Source organism: Colossoma macropomum, unplaced genomic scaffold, assembly GCF_904425465.1.
Source record: "Colossoma macropomum unplaced genomic scaffold, Colossoma_macropomum, whole genome shotgun sequence".
Lineage (NCBI taxonomy): Eukaryota > Metazoa > Chordata > Actinopteri > Characiformes > Serrasalmidae > Colossoma > Colossoma macropomum.
Window position 1 is genome coordinate 16,115,682 of NW_023494798.1, and position 23,536 is coordinate 16,139,217.

At 40.5% G+C, this 23,536-nt stretch overlaps 1 protein-coding gene across 3 annotated transcripts; it reads left to right on the forward strand.

The window, feature by feature from the left end:
- Positions 1-177: 177 nt before the first annotated feature.
- On the forward strand, positions 178-23,171 carry plekhg7 (pleckstrin homology domain containing, family G (with RhoGef domain) member 7). 3 transcript variants are annotated; one of them, XM_036584757.1, is made up of 17 exons: positions 178-527; positions 1,221-1,939; positions 2,985-3,007; positions 7,391-7,509; positions 7,797-7,837; positions 9,915-10,010; positions 12,071-12,217; positions 12,528-12,623; positions 12,754-12,849; positions 13,243-13,356; positions 15,281-15,455; positions 17,381-17,496; positions 19,125-19,212; positions 19,612-19,691; positions 20,422-20,575; positions 20,739-20,836; positions 22,596-23,171. In XM_036584757.1, the coding sequence occupies exons 2-17, from the start codon at positions 1,304-1,306 to the stop codon at positions 22,704-22,706; spliced, it is 2,190 nt and encodes a 729-aa protein (XP_036440650.1). In that variant the 5' UTR covers positions 178-527; positions 1,221-1,303; the 3' UTR covers positions 22,707-23,171. The 3 variants fall into 3 exon arrangements, with proteins under 3 accessions (XP_036440650.1, XP_036440648.1, XP_036440649.1); XM_036584755.1 differs by having other exon boundaries at positions 179-527; positions 20,419-20,575; XM_036584756.1 differs by lacking the exon at positions 178-527 and adding an exon at positions 575-690 and having other exon boundaries at positions 20,419-20,575.
- Positions 23,172-23,536: the final 365 nt, after the last annotated feature.

A 23,536-nucleotide genomic window follows, 5' to 3' on the forward strand; every position in this document is an offset into this window, starting at 1 on the left:
AATAGAAATATTATACAGCACTAAATCCTATAGTGTAATATGGAAGATTATTTTGGTAAAGGATAACTTTTTTCTTTTTATTCACACTAAACACCTTCAGCAGGTCTTTATACGCCTACTGAGGGAAAGGTGAGATGTACAGGGTGTCTCTGTGCTAAAATTACACACGGCGAGAAAAATTCAGAAGGTATCGCCCCACCTTCTCTTATTCTCCTCAGCTACAGTCAAAGAGGGGGTTTGGCAGCGCCGTCTGCATTTTGTACTGAAGACCGGTAACAGTCCAGTGGACGCTTTTCTCTGCTGCGGTATATTTGCTTGTTGGTCCGCTGACACTTTTAAACACTCGGACATGTTTCTTCAGCAGCCCTGCTTTGCCTACTACAGGACTAGGGACTTGTGTATGGTGAGAGGGAAGAGAGCGGAGTGCTGATAGGACCGTGTGTCTGACTCTGTCTAACCTCCTTCTCTCAACAAAACGACTCGCACTCACACAGCAACGAGCCGCCACATGGAGAGGAGCCGCTAACGTGAGTAAACTAGCCTTCGCTTAGCTTACGGGCTACATATACACCTGCTAACGTTAACACATCCGCTCGACGGGTTTCGGCGTGTTTGTGGAGAGATTACAGGCGTAGAGAAAGGCAATGTAATTCGTCGTCTGCATAAAAGAAGCCAAAACATGTAGCTAAGGTGTTTTACAAGCATTTTATTCAAATATTGCCAGTTTTAAAATGCGTTTGACAACAGGCTGTGAGCTCCGCTGTGGTTTGTTCTTCATTTAAGTCCAGGTTTTGTAACTTAGCGTTTTTTCCGTTTGGCTCAGTAGCCTAGTTGGCAGTGTTTGGTATCAGGTGCCACAAGTCTCAGCCAGTTCTCATGCTCGCCTTTGTTTCCCACGATGGCCTACCTTACTGTGGCATTTAATTAAGTCGCAGTGTTATAATTCAGTATGTTTTATTATTATTCATTTGTTGTTTTTTTAATTATAATGTTCTGAATTTCTCCTCGAGAGTTAGTGGTACAGCCTAGCTTGCTGCTTCTTTTGTTGTTAACACTACCCTCAGAGAAGAGGTGGCTTTGTGTGTCGGGAGCTTGAGAATGAATTCGGTTCAGTCCTGAAAGCATTTCTCCTATAAGGCCTTAGACTAACTAGTCAGAATAGTCGTGTGAAATAAAGCTCACCTACTGATCACCTTCTGCAATACTTCTTTACCTTTCAGAAAGTCTGTCTGCCACCGCTATGGGGACCCTCACCTGACCAGCCTCACCTTCTCTGGGTTAATATAATGCCGTTTTGCCCAAGATGACTGAGGTGAATCATGCTTATATAAATGAAAACTGTAAGGATGTGGGTAAAACGCTGGACTGGGGCTACATTGAATGGCACCAGGACGAGGACATGGCCAAAAGGACTGACGCCCACACTCAGACTGTTCATGGAACAACTGTGGACAAAGAGACACAAACAAGTAATCCCTTCATAATGCGGATAGACTTGGCAAGGACACCTTCAAGACTGAGGTTTGGGTCTGTGAAGGAAACGGATGGCATGCCCACTCCACTGTTTCAGTTTGATAGACAAGCCCCGGCCCGCATCTCCACATCTCCCACTTTGAGGAGGATGAGGAGTACGAGACTTCCTTCACGGGAGCCGGGGAGGATGGATAGCACTCTGGAAGAATCTGGGACCTGTGAAAGGACTTCACCAAAGAGTCCTCTGTCACCAGTGTATAGGCAAAAGTCTCCTCTTGCCGTCATTCCCACCCAGTCCAATGGGGAGGGTCACCCGGACGGTCATTCAGACACCTCAGTGCCCTGTGGGAAAATCAGATCACATAGATCAAAGACAATTGACAGCAGTGGCATTTGCACAAGGCAGAAATTTCTGAGTCTGAATGAGAGCGTCGACACCGACAGCACAACCGACGATACAGAACAGGTAAAAGGACACCAGGTTATAATGCAAACAAATAAATAGGGAATAGTTTACTGTGTGGCAGTGTCTTCAAATACTTCAGCACTCAAAAATAAAGGTTCTTGAATTGGTCTTAACTTGGGTGTATGGTATTTGTAATAGTTTATTGCTTTAGTGAATGTAAAGTAGTTTTTTCACCAAAGAACTCTTTTGGCACCTTTATTTTTTAAGTGTGCCTTGCATATTTTGGTGTTTTTTCCTGCTCTAATTCACCAGATCCAACTGAGCAGCTAATTAGCAAGCCCCTCCTGAGTTGAAAATGGTGTAGCAGGGAACAGAAAAACACACTAAAATGTGCAAGGCAGGGGTAGTCCCGGACCAGAACTGAGAACCACAGCTGTCTGCTTAAGGTGGAGGTACTTTTTGGCATGGAACAGTGATGGCAGTAATTTTAATAGACTTTACCTACTAGACTTCAGTCAATCTAGACTTAATAAGTATATCTTTTATTTGTGGGCAATAAATCAAATAGAAAGCCTCTGCATTCTTTCCAATTGAAGCCTGTCCTCTCGTTCTGCTCAGCCTCCTGGGGTGGCAATTCACAATGAAAGCTTTTGACAGCAAATGAATCAGCAGTTACATGCACTGACAGCTTCGGCTGAGCCCACATCTCCAAACCCCTTGAGAAGGTTCCTCTATTGGGCCCCCATTCACCACAGTCAGCAGTCACTGAATAATGGAGGGGTCAGTGAGCGATCAAAAGAATAAAAGGAAAACCCCGTTCCCCCAGTCCACGTATTCAACCAGGCACATCGGCTATAGAGCCGGGACATCTCAGCAGATGCGAGGGCTTTAAGGGGACTTAAACCCACACAATTACTTTAAAATGGCAATTTAGGGATGAGTGCCTGTGAAACCGATATTGTGCTGATGTACAGTGCGATGGTTCTGACGCAGTGGAGCCATTCGTTGCTTGTGTTGAGCCAGTTCAGGAGGTGCAGTGCTTTCACAGAGGCTGATCTTTCCCCATTACTGCTCACACTTACATCATATCTGTTTTTGATTGCAGGTGAAGGAACCCAGTCATAAAAGGTAGGTGTGCTGCTCAGCTGTCTCCACTGCTTTGCATGAACTATGGCCTTGCTAGTTAGATTTGCATGTGAGCCACTTTGTCTTTCCATTTAAAGCACATACAAAAGGTACAGGTCATAGTACATGCAAAATTCCATTCTGCCTTTCAGTCTACCAACTGGCTAATAGGCCAACAGGCCTGACATTTCACTTTCAGCCAAAACCAACAGTTCCTCGTTCTCTTCAATGGTTGTTCCCTCACTTGCTGCTCAACTTGTCTCATTTGAAGAGCCGTTTCATTAAACCAGGAATTTGTTTGTGTGGAAACACACCGTTGTCGATGGCTGCAACGGCACATTTCTCAGCAGAGTGCGGCCCCGATAGGGCGCGGGTAGCTGGGCAGAGGAAGGCCCATTGTTCATTGTGCTGCCACTTTGTTAGAAGCACATGAACTCAGTAAGGAGCGTTATTAGAGTCCCATGGTTCTGTGTGGACTAGACAAACTCTCATTAGAGCTGTTTTCCCCCACCGGGCCCGCTCCGCTAGCCTCCTGGACGATGGGCTCCTTTTCAGTGGTGGATAATTAGGCAGCTATTGTGGCCTTAATTACAGTGTGGCACTGTCTGATGGCAGAACACATCCTGGGATGGGGATTGGATGAGACAGTTCTGCTGTGGGGGCATCATTATTTGGTGGAGGTGCGAGGACAAAGCTCCCTTCTTCGTGGCAGCACCGTGGCTGGGGAATCTGTACAGAGGGGGCTTTCTGGCCTGCTTCAATGTAGTGGGATGGCATTATGGATGTGCTTTGTGATGGACGGCAATTAGCAATGACCTGTTTTCTTTCATAGATCTTAAGCCAGTTCTCATCCCCATTTTATTTTTTTTTAATCAGGAAAGGGACTGAACAACGTTTTTCATGTCAGGCCTTGTAGCTCTGATCTCTGTGTGTGGTAGGAATATGAAGCAGCTGGCTGTTACTAGCCTGTGAATACATCAAGGACATTGGTCTTTTGTAAAGTGTCTAGCAATTTGCAGATGGGCTGAAACATATAGAGCAAAATGTTAAGAAAAAAAAAGCGCTAAGTCATTTCAAAGGTTCCATCGCAGTAGGTACTGTGAGACTGGGTGTTTTATAAGTTCCAAGAATGTGTGTCTCATAGCAACTGCATATGACACTAGTGTTTATCAGTGTGTGGTCCTATGGTCAGGTGCTAACAAACACAGAATGGCTGATAGCAAAGCTGTCCACGCTGGCCTTGCCATGATTCAGCTTTTTTACTCACTTCACTAAAAGGATAGTTGTAATCAATTTATTTTTGCATTTAGTTGCTGCATGTGGTGTTGTTGCCGTAGCATGTATAATACAGAGAGTCATAATTCTTATCAATTTTGGAAGCGCATGTCATATTGATAAGTGTTACTTTATTCAATAATAACTAATACAGAGTAGACTGAAATTCTATAAGCTGGACACCAAAAGGTACAAACCCAATTCCAAAAAAAAGTTGGGACAGTAGGTAAAATGAAAATAAAAACAAAATAGTGAGTTATAAATTTACTTTAAACTGTATTTGAATGAGAACAGTACAAAGACTGTTTACCTTATCACTTTCATTTTTTTGTAAACATACGCTCATTCTAAAATTGAATTGTATTAGTGGGTAACATACACATCTGTGAAGGCACCATTAATGCTTAATACATTTTGAAGCAACATATGCTGCCTTCTAGGCTATGTCTTTTTCAGGGACATCCATACTTATTTCAGCATGACAACACCAAGCCACATTCTGCATGTGTTACCGTGTTATGGCTGTGTAATCAGAGTGCGGGTGCTAGACTGGCCTGCCTGCAGTCCAGACCTGTCTGCCACCGAAAATGTGTGCAAAAAAAAACAACAACCTTTACGGTTGCACGACTGAAGACTTGTATCACAAAATAATGGCAAAAAATGCCACTTTCAGAACTGGCCTGAATGCCTCTATCATGACTTTTTGTATTTATTCATGATTAACATTGTTTATGAGAAATATCAGTGATATGATTAATACCACTTTTAATAGAAAAAATAAAAATGCCTTTTGACAAAGAATGTTATGTGACAGCTGTTATCTTTTTTCAAACCACTTCTTGTTATGAATGGATATGCAGCATTTTGGAATAAAATTCTTCATATACAGTTGTAGGCAAAAGTTTGGGCACACCTGAACAAATGACAGGTTTCGTTAATTTTCTAATTGAAAATAAGTTGCCCCGTCCTCTACAGAGAATACATGACTGTACATATCGCTGTTGTCGGAAGAAAACCTCGTATCTCCATTTTTGAAGTTTTTCAGTTTTTGACATAATGTAAAAATACCTGTTACCCTTTATACTGTATGTAAATTTCATGATGAATGGACTAAAAGAAATGACCCAAAATGAGGAGGGGGGAGTCTGGTTCCATTGACTTACATTAAAAGTAAAGTAGGTATTTTCCTTCTCCTGTAAAGTTATCATTTTGGAGATACGAGGTTTTCTTCTAACAACAGCGATATGCAACATCACTTATGGCTACCACCATCTCTTGAGAGGACAGACTCAAAGCTGTGGGCTGAACTTTGAAACCTGCCTGTCAATTAGTTAAAAACATTTCTGCCACCATTTACAAGTGAGAGATTCTCTGTGACTCTGCAGCATTGTGCAGGGTTAATAGGGAACTGAAGCTGAACTGAACGTAATACAGAGGAAGTGTAATCAATATCAATAGGAGTAGGAGAGACCAAAGCCACAAGTTTAGTTAAATATACATTACTCTGTTATTATGTTTGTAAAGTACACCTGGAGCTTCCTTGTCAAAAGAAGCTTGTTTATTGGTTGTCTGCCATGCTGACGGCCATGAATTGCATTTTCCAGGAGATATTTACATCATAAATTCACCTGAGTGTGTGTGTGTGTACCCTTAACAAAAGCACAGGAGGCCAAAAACAAACACTGAATTTTGACTGGTAGAACTGTGCTGGGCTCCCACAGCCGCAGGCTGAGAAGTAGGCTAGGATGTTGATTTTCCTGTCTTGCCTCTCCTTTCTCTCTCTACTAGTTCCAGAAGACATGACAGTACTTTCTTTATTCTATATTGTTAAGCTACTTACAAAATATAGACCTATATGCACACGGTTGTTAAACATACAGTAGAAAGCAAAACATTTCAGCTCTTCATCTTTAGAAAGACACTGCAACCCAATAATCCTGTCCTACAAGCATTCTAGATGTGTGCAAATGTCACTCAGGAATTTACAGTCTTTTACTTATTTTCAGTGTCAGATTCTGAAGTTAAAAGTCATATTTGTAATAATTACAGAACTGTGAAAAAGTCAAACTTCATGTATTTAATTTTCAGTCAAAGCCATTAATTACAACATCTGAAATTTTAGCCTTGGGAATAAGCAGAAGACATGTATTTAATAGAAAATTTTGCAGAAGCATTAACGGCTAAATATGTCCACTCTTTGCCTTTATTAAAGCTTCCATTCTTTTCAGGAGGCTTGCTTTCAGTTTTGCACAGTAATCTGCAGGGAGCTGTTCAGTCCCAGAAGTTGGTTGTATTTTCTGCTTCTCATGAAGTAATCCCAAACACATTTAGTAATGTGGAGATCTGGGCTCTGGGGTGGTCAGTCCATTGTTCTGGGAACACCAGCAGCTACTTTATTTGATTTGCAAATTTTCTTCCTTTTCTCAGTAACGGCTTCTTGACAGCTACACATCCTTTCAGACCCATAGCGTTGTCTTCTCATAAAACTACATTTTTTTTTGTTTTTTGTTGTTTTTTTCAGATCTGAAGAAAGATTGGAACTTGATTTTCTTCTGTCTCTTAAAAATGAAAGCTTTAAGTACTGTTTATTTGTGAGAGTTTGGTGGTCTACCAGGTCAGGTGGTCAGCACAGTTGTCTGGAGTCCCATTTTATATTTTATTCATTTTTTTGAGCTCGAGTTTTAGAAACTCCTGTTCTTTCCACTTACTTTCCAATCACTTTCCCCTTCCTTTTGTAAATGGATTATCTTTTATCTAATTTCATCAGAAATATCTCCTTAAAATGAAAAAAACTTGTTACTTAATGGCTGTTTTGACTGGAAATTAAATAAACTAAAATGTGGTCTCTGACAGTAATGTATATAATTTCATGAAGTGGTGTCACCATAGCCGTGTATGTAAACACAGATTTAACCACAGGTTTAACCACAGATTCAGATTTATACAGACATACTGCAGGGAAAAAAACAAAGCCACATGGATTCCTTAGACTTGATGTGCCACAAATGCATCTGTTATGGTTTCATTGACAATGAGCCTCTGGAGCTGGAATGTTCTCTGAATTTCCCCTTAGTGTTCTCTTCTGCATGCCACACCCCTTACTCTTAACAGGTTGCAGGAGCGGAGGCGAAGCTCTGTGGTGGTGACTCTTCCTGGATTGGACGTTTCCCCTGGTGACCTCTTTGTTTCCAATGGTGCTGCAGATTTATTAAACCGATCCACATATTCAGGTGCTCACGTCATAATAATCATAATGAAAATTCAAACATTATTCAAACCATCATAACACCATAACGTTGGACTGCCCTTATGCTACTGTTATTAAGCATGAGTGTATCTAGTCATGTCCACACAGTTACTGTTTGACTTGCAGTTGAGTGTCATGTGTAGCAGTACTGAATATAAGTACCATTGAATGTGAATACTATTTCTGAATACTATGCATATTATCATTTTATGAATGAATTGCTCTGCAACAATGCCTTCAACATGACCCTTTTCCCAATCTACTGTATAGATACTAAAAAGTCGAAGTGGCCTTTTTCAAGACGTAGCACAGTAAGTGAAATGCTAGATTTTTCACGTTGTAAGTGTACAGTCTCACTGAGTGAGATCTACCTAATGACTGAGTTTTCTGTTGCACGTCCCCATCTTTGTGTTGTCTGCATTCTTGGAAAATTTCTGCCAATACTTTGGCCAGCTCAGCTGAGGTCGAGCGCACATTTGTTCACTGACCCACTTAGAGCTAAAGCAGATTTGCATGTCCCCTTCTCTTTCTGCCATCCTTCATAACACAAACCAGCAAGCAAACTGCGCATGCAGTAGAGTACTGGAGTAATCGTTGTTACACAATGTTAAACTCATGTGTTACGCAGGCATGCATAGTTGCGCTCAGTCAGTCACTCAGTTAAAAAACGGCAGACCAGAAATGTCTTTTGGTATGACCGTGAAGGACTGTAAGTTGTGTTTATCATGCAAGTGTAAGTAACCAAATTTTTTTTGTTGTTGTTTGTCATATTTTGCTGATTTTGTTGTTTTCAAGAGTAAGGCCCAATCCCATTTCTTATTTTTACCCCTACCCCTTGTTTTTGAGTGTCACCTTGCCCCTTGGAACTGAGTTACAAGGGTAGTGGTTGAAATCTTGCCCTACGAAATGGGACAACCCTCAAATAAAGAAGTAAATTACTCCATTAACAGCTCTGTAGGTGACCCTGCCAGTCTGCAGTGATAGCAGAGGAGGGTAAAGTTCAGCAACCTCACTGCTGGGCTTTAGTTAAATATAGGGAATTGGATGCCTTCAAAGGGGGGGGATGCAACAATAATTTCTTATTGCCCACCCCTAATTCTTCGGTGATATGAAGCTGAAGTCAGCTATTCGCTGGCTTCTCGTTTGACTTTTCCAGTCCCACCTTAAATGGTACGGCCTCAGGCATCAGAACTATGGAAGGTGGAATGGGAAATTTAGCTATCTAGCTACCGAGACATCAGCATACAGCTAGTGATTTTTTTTTTAGGCTTGTTATGAAGAAAAGGACCATAATACATTGAAACGACATCAAACTAAGATAATACAATGGTTATCACATTTTTTTAAATAGGGAAAATACTTACATTTGAGCAGTCATCTTGCTGGTTTTCTGTTTTTCCTTGTAAGCCTTTGAAAAACCTCTGTTTGGAGGGCCATGTAGCCGTAACACTTCGCCCTACCCCTCTGTCTTAACAAGACTCGGGACACCCTACCCCAGACAGGAATGCGCAAAACGGAGGGGTAAGGGATAAGTTTTAAGGGCAAGGGGTGAAATGGGATTGGGCCTGAGGCTAGTCAGAGGGTGGACATAAACCTTTACCCTCTTACACATATCTGCTTTATGGAGTGCACCTTTAACCAACCAAGAAAAACATTAGCTAAAACTGATACATGTGACTGTAACCTAAGCTAAGGTAATTTAACACTGAGCATTGCCTTTCCTGAATTAAACCCTACTTCAGAAATGACCTTTGTATCTCACGTCACTCCACAGCTGGGGATTTGCAAGCCAATTTGTGATTGTAGGAATGGGCATTTGGTGTATTTGTCAATTTCCCTTCTAAATTAAGCAAATCGTCTTTACAGTGTTGTGTGACTCAGGCTCAAATCTACTTACAAAATAATTTAAAATTAGATTTTCTCATTCCACTTGGTTCACCTGAATACCTGACAGAAGGTACTGCTCCCAAGTACATTTACATTTTTGCATACACACTACCATTCAAAAGTTTAAAATTAAGGTCTTCTAAAATATAAATCCAGTTTGGTTGCAAATATTTGTATAAAATTATTCTAAAATGCTGGTCTAAAAAAAACAAAAAGTGATTATTAGAAAATAGTATTTAAAATTTAAATAACTGCTTGTTAAGATCTTTTTTATATATTGAATAAAACATCTGAAATACCTTTTGCAAATAATTTACAATATTTAAATCCACATTGTACAATTTGATATTGTACATAAAATAACAAAAATTGTACCTATGGCAAGTGATTTGAAACCTATGATTAGTAGTGTATGTGTGTATTGATGTTATAGGTCAGCCTGCCTTTCATAGTCATTGTGGTCACTGTGGTGTTGAACACTTTCTTGTTGTTTTCCACTAGACTAAAGCCAAGATGCGCTCCTCTGCCGACATTGAGAAATGCCTGACATCCATTCAGATCCAGGACAGGAGAGACTCAGACTTCCAACGATACAAGGTACAGATGTCTCTGCAATGGCTTGTATTTGTACAGCATCTACCAAAGGTGTATTGAGAAGATAGTTATTTGGAGTAAGTTTAGTCTTTGACCCGTGGCAGTGTAGTTTGTGTCCATAAGGCCAACAGGTTTTAGACCTTTAGGGAAATTAGGTGTTATGGGTTCACCTGCTTTGAAAATTAAACTGCTGCAAAGCTCACATTTGTTGTAGAAATCAGTACTGGTAACAGTATGACTGTCTTATCTGTTTATATCTAGAGCGAATGGTGACATTGTCCACGTTTCTAATGCACAACTTTGGAAAGCAGAGCTTGACTTTGAAGTGAGATGTACGCCCACTTACAGAATGTCTATCAATAACATCAATATTCATAAAGCTGGTAGCACCTGCTTGGGCTGTTATTTACTGGCAAACAAAATTGGAACCCTCCACCCTGTGCTTAAATGAAGTGTCTGTATTAGAGAACCAGCTTGAGGTGTAGACATTGATCTTTCATGTTTACAACCATCAGTGACTAGCAGAAAAGCAGTTTTATTAAAAGAAAGACTTTGTAAGGGTGCTTTTGCACCTACCTTGTTTGGTCCGGACTTTTGGACTTTTCAGTTTGGTCCAAAACAAAATAACAGTTGTGGAACGTGCCTTGGAGCACGGTCCGGACCAAAGGACCAAAATATGGTCCGTCCAAAAGAGGTGGTCTCAAACTGAACCATGGTTCGGTTCGTCTGCAGTGTGAAAACACTTTTTTTTTTGGATGGTTCGGACTTTCAGACCAATTACAGGAAGTTGAAGCAGGCTATCATCACCTATTAAACTATAGTAGAAGAAAAAGAACCAGGAGAAAAGTAAAAATGAGCCATTGTAGAACATGGGGAGAGGAGAAGATTAAATATTCAATTGCAAAAAAAAAGTTGAGAGAATGGATATTAATTTTTCTTAAAAAGGCTACCCACCGAATTGACAGCATGCCAATGTCAAATGCACGCTCCTCTACAATCCAATCAGTGTTAAGTATAGACACAGCCAGTGTAGGTGATGATGACAGGACTCCCTAAATTGAGATGTGGACCAGAACTAACTGGATCAAATGTATACAAAGTAACAAAAACATAGACCTTGGTCCGGACTTTTAGGTGTGAAAACGCCCTAAGACATGCAAATGTGGATATTTTGGTCACAGCAGCATCATTGCTATTACTGACTGTTCAGAGCACATGGTCTAAACTATCTCCACTAAACAGACCAGCTCTCTTGTTACATCACTGTTACAGTGCGATTATTTTTGGCCCAAATCATAGTTTTACCTTTGTCTAATATGAGGTAATGCATGTGGTTTTCCACTGCATCAAACTGGGGTATTGATGTAAGAAAATCTTGTTGAAATGTAAATTTTAATGTTAACAAGATTTTATTTTTGTTATATTGGTCCATTCATAATAAAATATTCCTACAATGTAGAGGGCAGCTAGTATTTGAAAATGGAGGGGGAAATAAATTGGAAGGTTTCTCATGACAGCAAAAAAATATACTTTTGCTAGGCAAACGTCTGCGATGCTTCATCTGTTTAATTTTTCAGGAGATATTTCTGGAGAGATCAGATATAAGATAATCTACTTACATAAGGAAGAGGAGAGGAAAGGAAGTGGACAAACAGGTGTTTCCAAAGTTGGAGTTTGAAAAATATATTAAAATATATAGAGAAAATTAGACTGAAAGTTAGACCTGGTAGATCATCAAAACTGTCACCATCAGAAAAAAACAGTACTTAAAAACCCTGTGTACTAAAAAATGGTTAACTGTTTTTTATATATATATATATATATATATATATATATATATATATATATATATATATATATATATATATATATATATATACGTGTGTGTGTGTACAAGTACAATTTTCTGTGTATGTTTTTTGTTTTTTTTCTTGATGCTAAAAAATGAATACCTTGTGCTTAATGGCTGTTTTGTTTGTTTATATATATATATATATATATATATATATATATATATATGTTATGGTGGATCATAGTTTTTTTTTATTCACCTTCCCTCTTAGGACTTGACTCTGGAGGAGTTTCTGAAAGAGCATCCCCAGCTGAGGGTGGAGGAGGACCCCATGGCCCACAAGAGACAGGAGGCCATCTGGGAGCTTTTCACCAGCGAGTGTGTTTACTTCCTCGATCAGCTGATGGTGCTGAAAGAGGTATGAATTGGGGATATTAGTGATCAATCATATGAACAGATGAAAGTGTTCTGTGAGTTGACAGTCCAGTAACAAAATGTACTAGCTGTGGTAGAAATGCCAAAGAGTGTTAGTAAGGTGCCTTTTAACTATAGACTAGTAAAGCCCTAAATAAGAGCCTTATAATAAAAACTACAGTTAAAGTGCATTAATAGTGCCAGTTTCACAATAACCGAACAATATGGCTAAAATTCACTGAAATCAAACCAAACAAACCTATCAATGATTAAACTGTGGTTTTAAACATGATTTACCTTTGGTTTGTGTACAGGTTTTTCTTACCACCTTGTCAGACCTGCAGTTGCGGGAATGTTTACAAGACATTGACTCCTGGAGGCTATTTGCCAACCTGAATGAACTCTGCTTGGTATGATGGGGGGAAAAAATCTATTTATGAAAATGTTACATGCATTCCATGTGAGCTGTTGTGCTGTGAGTAGGTTAAAGTATAGATCACAATATCTGTTCACAAATTTGTGTTGGCTGTCTGATTGCAGGTTAGCTTTGGCTTCCTGACCAATCTGCTGCGTGTGATTAAAGAGTCGACTCCAGAAACGGACATCACACAGACCCTCCTGGCACTTCTGAACAAGGTGAACATGGTTGAAAAGTTTGTGTTAACTGTTTGTTCTCCTTACAGTGACATTCTCACAAAAGTTTAATGAAATGTAGTGATATGTCTGGCCCCATGAAGAACAAAAATGCAATTCAAAAAATATAAAAAAAAGACAGCACTGCACTGCACATGTGTATGTTTTCCTAAACATCTTTAGCCCAGACACAAAGCACAACATAAAAAAACATACTGGTTCCCTCTTTCATCCTCTTATTTATTCAAGACCTTCCACAATTAATCAAGAATCCCTCCATCTTGAAATGAACTGAGATCATATTACTTTTTAGACAAATTAACAGTCCTTCCTGAGGCTATGTTTGCAGTGTTTTCTGTGTTTTATTCTGACACCTGTTCCCTGGTGACTTTGCAGGCGTTTGGAGAGAGCATTTGCCTCTGTCTGCAGAAGTACTGTCAGAACTACACTACAGCCATTCTTTATCTGGACAGCCTGAAGGCCAGGGAGGACTTTGGCTCCTATGTGAAGGTATGCTTGGCCAGTCTGCTGGTGAGCTGGTTAGTCAGGACTTGGCCTGAACTCTGGGCCAGCCCTGGGGCACAGGGCAGGTTTCAGAGCAGACTGCAGAGTGCAACATGTCCATGCATTTGCTTATATACACACACGCATGCACATGTATATTGTGTGTGTGTGTGTGTGTGTGTGTGTGTGTGTATTCTTAATCATTGAATTCAGGTTTTCATTCAGTCCCATTATATAAAATCAGACACCTTGTCATGCAGTCTGCCTTTACCAACATTTGTGAAACAATGTGTCATTCTAAAGAGCTCACTGAATTTGAGTGTGGTACTATAGTGCGACGCCACCGTTGCAGTCATTTCTTCCCTCCTAGATATTCCATGATTAACTGTGAGTGATATTATTGAAATATACTGTAAGTGTTAAGGAACCACAGCAACTCAGCCATGAAGTAGCAGACCACATAAAGTTATAGAGCGGGGTTGCCGAGTGCTGAGGGTCACCATCGCTCTGCTGACTCAATAACTGAGTTCCAAACCTCCTCTGGCATTAACATCAGCACAACAACTGTGCACCAGGAGCTTCATGGCATGGGGTTCCATGGCCGAGCAGCTGCATGCAAGCCTTACATCGCCAAGCACAATGCCAAACGTCGGATGGAGTGGTGTAAAGCTGACGAGCAGTGTAAACATATTCTGTGGAGTGATGAATCATGCTTCTCTATATGGCAGTCTGCTGAACGAGTCTGGGTTTGGCGAATGCCAGGAAAACGTCACCTGCCTGATGGCACTAAAGTGTGGTGGAGGGGGGATAATGCTAAGGGGTTGTTTTTCAGGAGTTGGCCTAGACCCCTTAGTTCCAGTGAAGGGAAATCTTAATGCTTCCAAGGCATTTTGGACCGTTGTCTGCTTCCAACCATGTGGGAAAAGTATGGAGAAGGCCCTATTCTGTTCCAGTATGACTGAGCCCCAGTGCACAAGGCAAGGTCCATAAAGGCATGGTTGGGTGAATTTGGTGTGGAAGAACTTGACTGGCCCACACCGAGCCCTGACCTCAACCCCATCGAACACCTTTGGGCTGAACTAAAATGGAGCCAGGCCCTCTCATCCAACATCAGTGTCTGACCTCACAAATGCTCCCATAGACACTCCAAAATCTTGTAGGAAGTTTCCCAGAAGAGTGGAAGCTGTTGTAGCTGCAAAGGGGGACCGACTCCATATTAATGCCTATGGATTTAGAATGGGATGTCATAAAAGCTCCCGTAGGTGTCCCAATACTTTGGTCCATATTGTGTGTGTGTTTTTAAATTTACTTCCAGCTCTAGCTCTTATCTACACCTGATGTGTTATTGTAGTGTTGGGTTGCAGAACCTTTACTGAAATTCCCTTTTTCATCTTTTACAAGCAGTTTATTATATCTCCAGCAATTCACAATTAAGGTAATAACTGCTCTGGTCATTCTGAACTACCCCACTATGGCCTGTTACTCCTCATCACCTGTGCCCTGATTTTCAAGTAGTTAAAAAACAAGCATTGATGGTGTTTCTTTTAAAAATAGTGTATATCTTTTTATTTTACTGAGTAAGTATTATAAAAGCATTCATTTAAAATTGGAAAGTTACCTGTCTGAATACTGCCTTTTCAAAACCTTAACTTGGATACTTTCTATATTTCTATGTTCTGAATACTATACTAAATATTCTGTGTACATACCTTTACATCTCAACCCTCTTTATGAGCTATTTATGACAAAGAGGCTTTAATTTTACATTTACAACAGTGTACAACATCATATGAGACAAGATGGGCTCATTATGGTTTAATTATGTATACTTACGAATGGTATTATTGACTAAATGGTATGGTATTGTGGCATTATTGAGTAAAGATGATTTTGACAAGTCAGTTTCTATCTCCCCTTCTTTCTCTGTCAGTGGTGTGAGAGGAAGGAGCAGTGCCGCAGGCTGCAGTTGAGGGATCTGCTGGTGGTTCCTCTGCAGAGGTTCACTCGCTACCCTCTGCTCCTGAAGAACATTGAGAGGAGGAGCTGCAGTAAAGCAGAGGAGAGAGCACTGCAGAGCGTGGTGGAGTTGGTGGACAAAGCCATATGTAAGCCCATTACTCTGTACTATTAGCATTTAACATGAGTGCAGCCTAGGGCAACGCTTTTGTCATGAAGACTGATCACACTGTGATCGGTTTTACTGATGGCGCAGAATGTATCTGTACATATATATTCTGCAAGATGTGTGCTTGTTTTACAGCAGTTGACTAACAGCTCACAGTAATGTTTCGCTACATTTGTTTGCTTGCTTATTTAAGTCATAGCCTCTTTGTCTTCAGTATTATGATATTTGACTTCAGTGTTTCCTGATCTTGATACTAGAGTCCATTTTCCTTGCTCCAACACATCTGCTTTTATTCGTTAGCTAATTGACAGCTCATGAGTTTAAAATGGGTGTGTTGGAGCAGGAAGGATAACGTGCAGTGAAGGGCTACTCCAGGATTGGGAAACTCTTACAGCATTGTAATATGAGGCACAGGCCGCCTCATTTCCACTTGATATAGTATATTTATCGCAGCTGATGATCATCTTGCATTATTCATCAAGCAAGGAAACTCAGATCTTGTCAGAGTAAAGCACTCATGTCAGAACAGAAATTACAAACAAGAAGTGTCAAGTGACAGCTCACTTTTCCTGTTTGTTAAGTGCCATCATAATATGGGTAACACCATTAGGACCTGGTGTGACAACTGTAGTGAGAAAAGTTTAGCCCGAGTGGCAGTTATAAAAAGCACAAATGTGAAATGAGTCAGTTATTCCTGCCTTAGAGCTTGTCAACCCAAGCAGTCATTCAGTTTTTATATCAGAGAAGACTTTGCCCAATATAAAAACAGTGTCACCGACAGGCTATCCACAGGGCTCAAATGTCAGCACAAAGATTAGATTACCTGGAAAAAAGACTACACCTTAGGCATTAACCATCTTGCCGTTATTTGAATAGATTGTTCTGACACTATTTTGTGTTTTTTGTGGACATGGATTAAACCTAGTCTTGGACTAAACTTCAGTGTCACTGGTGTTTCACCATTTAAAACATAAGGCCTAATCTGGCTCTGGGAAACCAGCCTTAAAAGACAGTTTGGAATTAAGAGCAAGTTGTTTTTCTTCATTTGCTCCATTGATCTAATACTAAGGTCTTGTATGTATGACCGGACTCTCACTCTCATAACTACACAACTTACACATTAGTTTCCTAGTAATAACTGAATAAATCATAGTAGTTAAATTCAACTAAAAACGGCACAGTAAGCCTAGGGGTTCAAGGGGTTCACAAACTCTGGCGTCATCTTCGCTATGTAGTGACAGTGTTGCCATGGTTTATCAACTAGAGATCATGGTGTTCTGCTTATGAGAACATACACTAGCAATAGATTTCAGATGTTTTAGTTTGGCAAAGCATTTTATTGTTGTATGCTGTGGTGTTCTGTCAGACTCTACCAGCATGTCTTGACTTGTAGAACCGTTTGTGCTTCGAGTCAGAACAAGACTGGCAGGCTTTGACAAACAGGCCTAACCCAAAGTGAAAGTAATTGTTTCTGGGTCAGTTGCAAAGCATTACGGAAAAAGCGCGGCTTATTTCAACACTGTTCTTTCTCCCGTAAGTGATGTGAGGGTGTGTCTGCATTAGTGTATTGCACTGTGATGTGACTTCAGGTAATATCTGTGCATTTGACCCGGACAAGTCCGTCCTCTACTGGGTGTGGAACGTCAGACTATTATCTCAGGCTTCCATGTCTCAGAATGATTAAAAGATCTTTTGCAACCAGCCATTAGAGAATAACGTGCAATGAAATTAGAGTTCATTGTCACTAAGGGAACGCCTGAAAACTGGATCTCAATGAAGCACAAAGGCAGTTATGTTTGTTTGGAAGGCGTGGATTCACTGACTGCATTCAAAGACCTGTTTGAATTGAATGCAACATACTAATGATCTCTCTCTCTCTCTCTCTCTCTCTCTCTCTCTCTGTAGATGATCTGGAGGGCAAAGTTAAATGGCTGGATAACTATCAGAAAGTAAAACAGCTAAAGGAGGCCTTGGTGTGGCTCCCAGTATGGGAGAGAGAAAAAAGGGCACACGTTCCTGAGGTTAATATTTTAACTCTAAGATCTTTATTCATAAGCCTTTTCTCCTGGACACAAATTAAGAATGGATGTATAAAATCAAGCAAATAACTCTGCAGTCTCCTTAGACACAAACTAGAAGCAACAACAGCTGGCTCCCGAGTGGCGCAACTGTCTAAGAGTTGGCCCTATCATCTGGAGATCGCGAGTTCGATCCCTGGTGATGCTACAGCCATCCGTAACCGGGAGTCCAAGAGAGCACAATTGGCCTTGCTCTCTCTGGGTGGGTAGGATGGCCCCCCTTCTCCCCCCGTCACTCAACGCGATGTTAGTCAGCACAGGCGTCTGTTAGCTGACGTAACAGATCTGGCAGTTGGCGCCTTCCTCCGAGCCCGTTCAGCTGTCCAATGACGTGTGAGCGGCAGTTCGAAAAGATGCGGCGACTGGCTTCACAGGCCTCGGAGGAAGCCTGTTTTAGCCTTCACCCTCCTGGTGTTGATGGTATCGTGTGATTGGGGGAGTCCTAACTAGCGGTTGGAATTGGAGACGACTAAATTAGGGAGAAATCCGGTAAAATTCCCCCCCAAAAAAAAGCAACAACAGCTCAACAATGAAGCAGTAGACCACACAAACTCATTGAGCGGGACCACTGTGTAGTGAGTAAAAACAGCCTATCCTTTGTTGCATCACTCACTCACAGTCACAGTCCTAAACTGCATACAAAGACATTTGAAACAATTATATGCCTCCAACTTTGTGGCATCTGTGGCCTGCACAGAGTGCCCTGCACAGAGCCATGACCTCAACCACACTGAACACCTTAGGGATGAACTGAAATGTCTTTCCAAGGCTTTACTCAAGATTTTGGAATGTGTCTGTGGGAATATGTGCACATATTCCCACTGACAGACTCCAGAATATTGTGGAAAGCCTACCCAGAAGAGTTGAGGCTATTATAGATGCTAAGAGGAAGTCAACTTCATATTAATGGTCAACTCATGGTTTTGTAATGGGATGTCCAACAAAATGGTCAGGAGTCCACATACTTTTGGCCATGTAGTGTATGTCTACAGCCTATATGTCCAAAATGAGTAAGTTAATTAGTCATTTCAGCTGTTACGTTGCATGCCCTCACAGCTTGTATAACCTTATAGGAAAAGCACTGCTAATAGAATTAGATGCTCTGGAGCAGGCGCACATGAGCTTAAGGTCACCATGCCCAAAGCTTCAGCTAGCGGGGTATAACCCAGCATTGGGCTATGGAACAGTGGAACTGCATTCTGTGGAGTGATGGAGCTCTGTCCAAGCTTAGCTTTGCAGTGAGCTGGAGTTTGATCCAGAATTAATCATCTTATGGCTGAATCCAACCAAATCCTCACAGCAGGCAAAAACTCCCTATTAACTCTTGATTTGAGAAGAAACATTGGATGAAAAGGTGTCTACAAACATGTAGACATGGTGTTTTAACAAAGCAGTAAACAGTTCTAAACAGTGAGATCATCTGAAATATTTATGAAAATGTAAAGACAGTACTTGGCAAGCATAATGAATCCCCATCATTATAAAATAGTGGATATAATACGATATATTTTTTTTAACACATTGTTGCTCTTTGTAAATAACGGCTGATTAACAGTTGTCATTTCTCACAGAGTCTGAAACACTTGTTAAAAGCAGTGACTCTGGAAAACCTGGTCTCTAACCGTGTTCTCCTGTATGAGGGGAAGCTCATACTGACAGGTGAGGAGTGAACAAAGTACTTCCTCATGTAGATTTATTAACAGTAACTATTCTTATGCTGCTTTATCTCATAGTGAATTTTAGTACAGTGGTTCTGTGTAACTAACTGATCCCAGTTTTATTGAAACAAATTAGCATGATTTTCTGTGTTCATGCATATAAGTTCTATTCCCTTGATGTGTACATGTACTTACATCACGCAGTTATATTTGTATGCCTGAGCTGGGACTCAACAATTGATGAACAGAGCAAAATCAGATCTGTTTTAAATCCAATATAGCATGTGTTTGTTCTTCATTGAGCTGTGTTGTTTATTGCCCTTTTAAACCATAAATATAAAATACATAAAGTCCACCCTGTTACTCACGTCAGTGCAAATGTTTGCTTCTGTGTGAACAGAGAATGCAAAGCTGCATGAAGTTTACCTGTTTCTTTTTGATGAATTCCTCCTGATCACCAAGATCAAACGAAGTAAAAAGGTACAGCATTTCAAGAATTTAATTAAGTTTACTGCACATGGCACACATTTTTTGAAAATTTTGTGTTATGGCAAAGAGTAGCTACTTTAAATACTGCAGACTGCTGTGTGGCATATAGGGGAACTCCAATGATTTTTTCAAAAAAAAAAAATAAAATAAAAAACACTCATTTGTGATACAAAATCATTCAGAGTGGTTTTGTCCAAAAATGACTGACTCAAATTTCTTCACAGTGGTGATGATAAGAACCAGGGGTCTCAGTGTCCACAACACAATGTATCTGTCCACAATACATGTATCTTCAGATATTTAATATTTAATGTTGATAATAATAAAGTAGTGGTAAACCTGAAAAAAGGCTTCTTGGGAAGCTACGTTAACACTGTATTTGTAACTGTTTCAAAGAATAACTTTTTGTGAGGTGGCTTTTAGAGGTGAACAATTCTGACTCCAAATCTCTTGACTCTTTTTCTAAAATGGTGCCTTTCACATCAAACCACTCTGAACTTTTTTTTTTTTAATAAATAATTGTATAAAAGTGTTGAAAATTCTGTGGAATTCACCTGTAAGAAGAAGTCCAGCTTTGACAGGATGTAGAAAGACAGTAGCACAGTGAATCATACGAGATTTAAAAAAAAATAGGAAAAACTACACTGTTCAAGTTAAATGAAATGTCTTAATGTACATGCAAGTCCCAGCCTGTATTGTGTTGTATTGTGTTGCGCAGCAGAAGTCTGGAGGGGTGGACACACATCCCCTGCGTCCTGCGGTCAGCCAAGAACTGGGGCAGTTACTGCAGGAGGGCTGCAGCTTCACAGTGCTGGACCAGCCCATCTCACTGGACCGCCTGCAGCTCAGAAACATAGACCAGCTTAACGCTACAGGTTAATGACCAGACTAGAGGTTCCTTCTGTAAGCCACAGCATGATCTCTGAGGAGCAGTGATTGCTATTACTGAATGGGCCATTATAGAGTAAAGTACAGGCACAGCATACATTGTTTTGTGGCTCAGTGTTGAACTTACAAATATCTTTTTCAACCTTCTAGCATCTGGGCTTCCCTATTCCTTCATTGTAATGCATCAGAATCGCTACCAGCAGTGCATCGGAGTCTTTGTTCTACAGGCTCAGACTGAATCTGCTAAGGTGAGAAGCATGGCGTCCTGCTGTAATTACACTCTCCATTGCCTCTCGCCCAGCTCACACCACCTGACTCCAGCCTCACTCAGTCAAGCCTTTTAACAGTTGGCCTACGTCAGCAGCAGTGTTTGTGTCCAGATCAAGTAACTCACTTTTAATGTCACGTCTACAAACAAAACCCTGTGTCCCAGAAAGCTTTCTTAAAGGAATAGATTAGCAAAGATCAGATGTACAAAATATTCCCCTTTCTCCAAATGCAGTTGATCAGCCAAGGCATGTTTGGTAGTGTACACTGACAATATTCAATATAATATATATACAATATATGGACAATATTCAGGCTTTAGGAAGAATTCTACAGAATACTTGCATAACTAACTAATCTAAAATAACTGTTTTTAGCAATGTAATGTGGTTTTGTCCATTTTATAGATAACAGTACAGTGTCTGAAACCACATTATCAAGTCTTGTCTTGAGATTAATATTTGGGGCAGGTGTGATGATTTAGGCATGCAGCTTGCACAGTGCTAGTTAAAATTATTACTAGCTAGATACATTAGTGTAGCGCTGTCGCCTCCCAGCAAGAAGGGCCTGGGTTCGACTCCCCAGCCACGTCCTTCCTGTGTGGCGTTTACATGTTCTCCCAATGTCTGTGTGGGTTTCCTCCCACAGTCTAAAGACATGCAGTCAGGCCAACTGAACATGCTAAAATTGCCCCTAGGTTTGAAGCTGTGTGAGTGTATGTGCATGTTTGTCTGCCCTGTGATGGACTTGGCAACCTGTCCAGGGTGTTTCCTGCCTCCTGACTTGTGACTGCTGTGATGGGCTCCAGCACATATATATATATATATATATATGTGTCTGTGTGGACACAGATACAGCGTGATTCAAAAATATTCATCCGATTTCAAAATGATTTATTTCACTTGTAAATCGTTACAGAACAATACAGTAAATTGTAAATGGTTTAAATGAGCATAAAGTTTGTGTAATTTTACCAATGCTCAGTATGACCTCCTCCAGCTGTACGGATAACATCAACACCATAGTCAAATTCATCTCATACTCAGTTGAGCATGTCGGGTGTCACTGTACTCACAGCTCTTTCAATGCGATTTTGGAGATCATCCATTGTTGTGGAACCAACGACGAACGCTCAGAGTTGTTGGAGGTTCACTGCCCATGAAAATCACGTTGCACAGTTATGACGGATTCACTCTTATTGAAGTGGAGAGCGCAAACCGCTTTCTGATTAGGGGTCACCATCTCCTCTCAGACTGAAGGGAGCCATCTTTCAGTGACCGTCAGAAACTCTATGACCCCCTCTTTCAGTTGGTATGCGATTGGTTTGTTGGCACCTCATGGTTGTAAAAATATGGCACTTTGAAATCTTTTTTGAATCTTTTTGAATCACCCTGTATATTAAACTAGGGATGCACGATGATATCAGACCCAGATAATTGTTTAAATATTGTATCGACTTTAGACCCGTTTAGATTCACTAATATTTTAAACCAATATTTGATATTAAACTCCAGAAGAGCAGAATGTTTAGGCGACTCTGGGTTGCTGTGCTAAAATATCTGTATTTCATTGCATTTGTAACCTACTTCGTACATTTTTCTATAATGCTAATCTAGTCCCGATTTCTACGTTTTCTAAACGCGTACATATGCACATCAGCAATTACTTACATGAAATCAGTAATTCAGAACTGTGCTGACCTGTAAAAGTGGGATTTGTCTATGTTTGTGCGTATTACAGAAAACGTGGCTGTTGGAGATTGAGGAGGCAGTTGGCGCTGTGCTGAAGCGCGACTGTCAGCAGCCTCGGATAAAGAACTCCTCTCTCTATCTGGAGTCATCACAGATCTAACTTCACAAACTCTGTACAGTCACCATTGTAGGACACGTTCACTACACTCCTGTTCTCTGACACCATTCCATGTGACTCTAACCACTAATGAGGCCTGCCAGGGTTGGAGCATTCCAACACAGTTGTTTTTCTTTCTGACACTGAGGTCCTAACTGTAGCAACCTGTGTGTGGTGCTGGTGCCACTGACCATTTTAATTCCCATGAAGAGCTCATTCAGGTTGAGCAGCAGCGTAAGAGCAAAGTAGATGGAAATCAGAAATGGCACAGTTGTGCAGCTGTATGGCAAACGGCTGTGTTGCTGTACCGTTTCACCCATTGTAGATTAAATGTGCCACAGAGGTGAAATATTTTGGCAAACACAGCACTAAACGCAGCCAAAATGGACTCTACTGTATTAAGGCATAGATCATAATACAATTTGTGGTGTTTTTTAATTAAAGTTTCTTTTGAAACTTGTAAATAATGCATGCGTCTGTGTCCTGTTTTCTAAGATTTTGTTTACAGAGTGATTTTACATTAAGTTGATGTGGACAGTTCATAAAGACATACGCAAAAGTTGGGACACCCCTGGTCAGATGATGTTTTGATCTGTCTACACTTCTGCACATTTCACTGCACAATTACTGTTTATTTTCTGAATTTAGCATATTGGAAAAAAAAATTAAACAAAATAAGCTTTGTGCAAAAGTTATGACCTTTTATATATTATGATTCCCCCCAACTTAGCAAATAAATTTAAATTTTGCCCTAAAATTTGCAAAAAAAACTACGTATTTAGGTTTCCCAGCTGTAAAGGATGTTATTTCCACTTATCAAATCATGCGATTTG